The 7106-nt window shown below is 49.2% G+C and overlaps 1 protein-coding gene across 13 annotated transcripts in view; it reads right to left on the reverse strand.

Annotated features, from left to right (window-relative positions):
• PTK2 (protein tyrosine kinase 2) overlaps positions 1–7106 on the reverse strand; it is a 254549-nt gene that overhangs the window by 20317 nt on the left and 227126 nt on the right. For all 13 annotated transcript variants that reach the window (XR_012378376.1, XM_073893261.1, XM_073893260.1 and 10 more), the window contains 2 exons: positions 6160–6297; positions 5047–5178 (listed from right to left, as the gene is read on the reverse strand). Coding sequence is in view for 12 of the 13 variants with exons in the window: in XM_073893261.1 (XP_073749362.1) it covers positions 5047–5178; positions 6160–6297 (270 nt within the window). In the remaining variant the exon portion in view is untranslated. The remainder of the gene's footprint in view (positions 1–5046; positions 5179–6159; positions 6298–7106) is intronic.

Here is a 7106-nt window from a genome sequence, read left to right on the forward strand (position 1 = left end):
GCCCAGCGCGGTCCGAGGACCAGTGAGGGTCAGGGATGGTGTGTCACCAGGCCATGATGAGACACACAGGAGGCAAGAATCTTCAGACAGTTCTAGAGCAATTTGAAACAGTAATTTTTAGGCTTGTTGGAGTTTATATAAACAAGTCTGGCTCATATTTTGCCTATTTTTTTAAAAAAAAATTTCTTTTTTCTAGTAATTGCTTTTTATTTTATTTTACAAGGATGTCACATCTACAACGGTTTAGAAAAAAACCCAGAAACTGACCCTTCCTCACTGACAGCTTGAGAAGCCTGCAGCGTAGAGCCCCGGCCTGAAAGGCTGCCTCCTGCCCTCAGTCCCCACATCCTGGAAGAACACGTGGGTCTAGTCAAAGCAGGGGCCTTGTTAGCTAGCTGCTAAAAATAATCCACTAATGGGCGCTCTACCAATAGCAAAAAGGAATTAAGGTTTTTTTATACCAACAAGCCAATCTAATAAAAGCAATGCTCCTTTGAAGAATCTCTGCAAGTGGCTAAATCTCTCACTCAATCTATTATGTTAGTTTTTGGTCAGGAGCGGCCAGAAGGTACTCTGGGACGGCCTTTGGGAACTCTGTGTAGTGTGCAGGATAGGATCTAGGATTTTCGAGTCTCAGCAATGCAGCTCTCAGAGGTGCTATAGAGAACAAGCCGGGTGAGAAAGAAAAGCCCTTAGAGAAACTACTGTGCATCCTTTACTTGCCCACTGTATATGTGCGGCACATTCGATCCTCGACCTAGCCCTGGAAGTATTACCCACACTTTATAGAGATTATAATTATTTTATACATTAACAGATTAATAAATGAAAGCCTAGAGGTTAAACAATTTATACAGGGTCATAATAACTAGGATTTTTAATTCTCATTTGGCTGACTCCAGAGTCTGGGTTCTTCCTAGTAACGCCTTCTGGAGAAGGAGGGTCCAAGCCAGGAATGATCATTCTGAGTGCCAACATGTAGTGTGCTCACCGTGTTCCCACCACCTCCCATGCCCCTGGCCCCTGGCCCCTGGCTCCCTCCAGCCTGCCACTGCCTAAGGGGCCCTGTGTTGTCTGTCCGCCTTTATCCACCACGGTGGTCTTTCTGTGCTCAGACACCCTTAGGCCCTTGTGCTTGGTGTGCTATCTTCCTGGAATGTCTTCCCCAGAGGTCCCTGGGCTGGCCCTTGCTGGTCATTTCAGCTGCTCAGCCTTCCCCAAAGGCTGTGTGTGCGGGGCCTCGCCTCCTGTGCCCAGTCCTCTCTGTCACAGTCAGGGGCTGACTGACGACGGCTGGACAGGAAGGATGGAGGGTCAGCTCATAGGCCTGGTGGTCCACCGTATGGTAGCCGCGAGCAGATTTTAAGCCCGAGAGCGACAGCATCAGATTTTAGAAATACCACGGTGGCTGTGGCAGCAAACAGCAATGCGGACATTTATGTCACTCTGGTCTCCTTGCTTTTGTTCCTCTGCCTGCAACTCCCGCTGGAAGCAGGCCCCTGTCTTGACTACGCGCTTGCCCTCAGCCCTACCACTGACACTGCCTGCCTTGTGAACACTCAAATCAAAGATGGGGTAGGGATTAAACAACCCCCTGTGACACCGGTACTGATTTGATCTTGAAGCCCACAATGAAATAAATAAGTCATTCTCACTTATGGACAGCACGACTAAATTCTAGTGGGAAACAACAACATATGCCATGATCTTAAAAGAATGATCAATTATGCCTTAAGTAGGGACTTGACTCTGGAATGCGGGGCTGGCCCAAAGCAAAGCAAAATGTCCCACATTACTCATCATGTCAATGTCCTCACAAGTTTTTCTTAAAAAATAATGTCTGTAAAATACAGAGCCAATATTATACCTAATGGAAAAACCATTACAGACAACATCTTTAAAAATAAAAGCAGGCAAGGACCTATTTAATATGAAACTTGGCAAGAGATGCTTCAGAAGAGAATACAATGTAACAAACATTGAAAATGAAGAAAAAATCTTTTTAAAAAGTCACGTGTGTCAGTTACACCTCAAAATGGGGGAAAAAGCAACAGAAAATCCAAAGAAATTAGAGTTCATGTGATAGATGCTGGAAAATACAAGAGAAAGGTCTAAAAACCAATGGCACACGCACACACAGAAAATGCACAACCACCAAGCTCAATGAAAACCACACTGTTAGAGCAGTGGCAGGAAGCTCTGAGTGGATGGGCAGCAATTTAGCAAGGGAAGCAAGACACACACTTAAAAAAAATCATAAAAGCTGCACGGGAGCAGTAAAGGACACAGGGAACAAATCCCAGGGAAGGTCCTGAGCTGCGGAGACATGCTCACTGAGGATGCCACAGTGCTCAGGTCGTCCTGCAGGTGAGGTGCGGTGCGGACTGGAGTCCTGGGGGGCATTTTATACAGCTTCACTAATGGTCTTTGAACATAATCTGAAAGCTATGTGGAGTCTTGGAAACGTCCTGTGTATGGGGTGTGGGGTCCACAGACTTACACATTTATCAAACTCACCCAACTGTACACGCTAGGGCCTGTTCAGTCCACTGCACATAAACAATCTCAACGACAAGAAAAAGCCCAAAAGCGAACCAGCCAGGTCATGAACCCACTCGGAAGACAAGAGTTGGCGCTGAACTCATTACTACGTCCCACTACTACGGTCCGTCCAGCGTGGGTGGGGGGTCTGAGAACAGTCTTCTGACCCATGTCATTAGGCATGCTCCTCCTCTCTGCCTTGTGGCATTCCCTGAACTCGTTTGCCTTGTAGAGCCCAATGGATCTTTCAGCCTTGGCTCAACGTATCTGGCCTCTGGCACCGTCCCTGACTCCTGCAGGCACCTGCGGGCTCCTCACGTGCCCTTGCTGCACACGGGGCACCAGCAGAGTGGCACCCCGGGCCGGCACGCCACGACTGGAAGAAAACGTTTTGTTCACGTGCCGTCAGTCGTATGCAAGACAATGGTATTTAGACACATCAGCTCTAGGTTGGAAAATACGTAATACTGACTTTTTAAAATCCCACATCGATGCAGGAAAATAGGTAGGCTGTCTGGACAAACATCTAAGAGGGCCTAGGGAACAGCCGTTCTTGAAGCCCACTCCAGACCTGAACAGACCTGCTCAGATTGCTTTTGTAAACAAGCACCACTGTCCATAGCTCGCCTTACATCGAGGTATGCCTCGATTTAAGTAATTTACATTTTTGATAGTTTGAAACTTCTGTTCAAAAGTGAATCCCTCATGGTGCCCATCCACGTTTCATACACCTTGCTGTACATGTCTGTAGAGAAGACGTAGAAGTACCCCCAGCAGGATGCTGCCTCACACCTGGCGGGCACTGAGCAGCGCGGTACAGCAGCCAGGACTGACCCTGCGGCAGGACTCCAGACTGACTCTGGCTCTGTCACACGCTAGCTGGGCGACCTTGGGAAATCTCCTCTGCCGTAAAATGAGGGTGATACAGGGACAGGTGCACACTCCTTTATCCTCGTTTCCAAAATTTAAAAAGCACCAATGATTGGAAATTTAATTTAGTTTAATTTTTATTTTCTTTTGCATCTGAAGCAAGCTAATTTCATGGCAAAACCTGGCCTGAACTCACGTGAAGTCTGTTATTTATACCTGTTCATGTGAACATTCATGTTTTGATGCATGAATATTGGCGCTCTTACCTCTGGGATGCTACTGGAACGTGACCTCATCCGTGGCATGTGCACCACACTACGCTGATTTTCTATAGCAAAAAAATACTGAATTCTGAAGCACATAAAACCTTCAAGAATTACAGGTGAAGGATTCTGGACCCGTCTCTTCCTTGTGGGGTGGCTGAGCGGATGGACTGTCTTCATATATGAGAAATACGTCAGATGGCGACCGGCATGTGGCAGATGTCACCTAGGATCTGAGGCGTTCAGCTGCGAGCGGGGCGTGTGCTGAGGAAGCATGCACTAGTCCTGACTGGCAGTACCGAGTGTTGAGCGCGTGTGACGTCTGCAGGCCTCCCAGTGTGCCCCACGCTCCTGTGTGCACCAAGATGGCAGGCTTGCTGAGGGCAGCCCAGCACTCTCTGTGCGGAGGGCACTGGCCTCTCCAACAGTGAAAACGTGCATCACTGAGCCTGAGTGTTTAATTCTCAAACACAATTTAAAAAAAATGACAGCCACATAGAAAGGATGGAATCAGAGTCGCATGTTGATGAACTGTGCAGGTTGAAACCACTGTCGCCTAATACCATTCATTGTTGGTTTCAGTGTTTCTGTGCCTGGAAGACTGTAAGTGATTTGAAAACTGTCCCCTACCCTTGCGGGTGTCTGGTCTCTCAGCACACAGCTTGACACAGATGTGGCTTCGGGGAATGTTTACTGAATCGGAGCATGAGGGACCGGCTCTGGACTACCCAGAGGGAGGTACCGACTCATGAATTTGTGGAAACACTAGGGGTCCTGGCTCTGTTCAGACACCCTTTTCAGGCTATTCCAGGAAGACTGAACTAGCCATGTGGGCTGACGGGGGAGTGGGTTCTGGGGCCGAGGGCACAGAAATGCTTGGCAGCGGGGCCATGAGTCCAAAAGGCCCTTGTGTCAAGAGACACGCAGAGACAGCTCTGCCTCACCACTTCCTCTGTCGCAGGAGACTTCTGAGGCCGTCCAGGTATGTGTGGGAGGAGGCACCTGTCAGACCACAGGAGGAGGAACGCCATGAAGGCAGGCCCTGGGTCCTCAGCTGTCTGGCTATACGTGCTGCAGGAGCAAAATGCAAAGTCTTACGTGCAAGCGGACACTACAGGGGGTAACTGCTTCTGCGAAAACCACAGAGATGCTCACACCTCTGAGCCTGTAATGCCGCTACTAAAATCTCAGAAATCTGGCCAGAAAAAATCCAAGAAAAGCAAATAACCCACGACTGCAAGTGTTAGGGACCGGATGTAAAAGGATCGCTCTTGTTCTGAAAAAGACAAGCTTTTCCAATCATCTATAATACAGTAGACTCTGGCAGAGCTTCACAAGTAGAAGAAATCCGAATTACTAGAAACATAATTACCAGGAATCTCTCCTCTTTTTCTAGCCAGCGCTGATCTTCTTCCATCTCCTGCTGCTGCCGGATCAGCCGCTCTTCCATCAGGTGGGTCGGCAACACCTGTCCGATCCCACGCAGGTCCAGTGCAGCAGAGTCCTAGCAGGGGAGTAAATAAAAGAGCACATCCACTCTCAGGAGCCTATTTAGGATGCTCCGTTTTCTGTGTTTTTCCAAAAAAAAAAAAGAAGCAGCAAAATAGCAAGGGTGGTGGAAATAGGGTCTCTTAGACTCTGCTCATGGGAGCAGCTTTCCCGGAGGTTGCAAGTTACCACCCGCCAAGCATCTTTAACAAGTGCAGAGTCGTTCAGCTCACAGCTCCACTCACGGGGATTTATTCTCAAGAAATAACCCAGGGCACCTGGGTGGCTCAGTTGGTTAAGCATCTGACTTTGGATTGGGTTGTGATCTCGGGGTCCTGGGATCCAGCCCTGTGTCAGGCTCCCTGCTAGGTAGGGATTCTGCTTGTCTCTCTCCCGCTGCCCCTCCCCCGACTCGTGTGTTCTCTCTCTCTCTCAAATGGATAAAAATCTTAAAAAAAAGAAAGGAAGAATCCAAGGTATGTGCAGAGAATGCATCGCTGGTTGCAGTGAAGAAGTGAAAACAATCTGGAGGCAGAGTGGAAGGAGGATTAGCTCAGTCCACGCATGCCGTGGAGCGCTAAACAACTGTTAAACATGCTCACCCCAAGGGCAAGGGCACGAGCAGCAGACTATAGGTGTTCTGGGAGTCAAAGAAACATTTACTGTTACAGGTGGGGTTCTTGGTGTACCAGGCAAATCTGGTTAATGTGGCCCACGGAGCGGGAGGCTGTCTCCTGCTCCTTCCTGGGATATGCCCCACACACACGCTAATTATGTTCAGCCTGACGTACTGCCTTTCAGGTGGGTGGGCTAATGATGGCGGCGTCTCTTTCTTTTAGTAAAAAGGATTCACAAAACCGGGGAGAATTTGAGATGCAACGCCTTGATTTTAGAATTAGGTCATCAGAATCAGTAACTCTTAGGATTCAGAAATAAAGGTACTCTAGGCAAAGCTTCATCAGCTAACAAATGGACAGCCCAAGAACATCCAGGTTACCTCCACGCTGGGCTGCCACATTGATATCTCCTGCGGTCTATGATTCCAGGAATCCGTCTGGTCCAAAAGAGATGCCTGACCCGGGTAGATGCTGCCAGCCATGGCCGTGATCCCATGTGAACCAGGATAGCCAGAGACCTACGAATGCAGGGCAGCAGGGTCATGCTCCAGCACAGCATGCTTTCGCACAGTTCTGCTTTCCACACGCAAAGAAGCAACTAAGATGACCGAGAACACTGTGCAAACAGAACAATGGTGCCCACAGACATCCACGTGTGGATCCCCAGAGCCTGAGGGGTCCCTTGAGATGGGGAGATGACCCTGGATCATCCGAGTGGACCTAATGTAAAAGCAGATTCCTTATACCAGTGGAAGGGGGGAGCAGAAGAGGAGAAATGGCTACTGAAGAGTGGTCAGAGAGATACGGCACTGCTGGCTTTGAAGAGGGGCAAGGGTCCTGGCCAAGGGATGCAGGTGGCTCTGGAAGGTGGTAAAGGCAAGGAAATGGATTCTCAACTAAAGCCTCAAGAAAGGTCACCCGCAGAGGCCATGTAAATAAGGAATGCGAGTATGCACCAGGCAATCAGAAATCTACTTTGCAACTCTGCACCCTTGATGCAAAAGCGCCAGGGGCCATGAATGCGGCTCAGTGGGCACTGCTCTAGAGCACCTCCTAACAAACCAGGGCTTACGATGAGAGTCACAGGTGTCGTGCTCTAACCATGACGACTGTGGCAGAGAAAAGACGTGCAGGTGACACAGAAAAATTCCAGGGCAGAAGGAAAATGAGGAAAACGAGAGGAGTTTCTTTACGCGGCTTCCTCCCTCAGTCGAGAGGGGGAGGGGCCAGAGTTGGCTGTGTTCGTAGCCCACTGGGCTAGTACCGGAGCGGCAGGGTAGCCCACTGGGCTAGTACCGGAGCGGCAGGGTAACCCACTGGGCTAGTA

Source organism: Callorhinus ursinus, unplaced genomic scaffold, assembly GCF_003265705.2.
Source record: "Callorhinus ursinus isolate GAN/ISIS: 27379988/994484 unplaced genomic scaffold, GSC_fseal_2.0 scaffold5, whole genome shotgun sequence".
In the NCBI taxonomy this organism is placed as follows: Eukaryota; Metazoa; Chordata; class Mammalia; order Carnivora; family Otariidae; genus Callorhinus; species Callorhinus ursinus.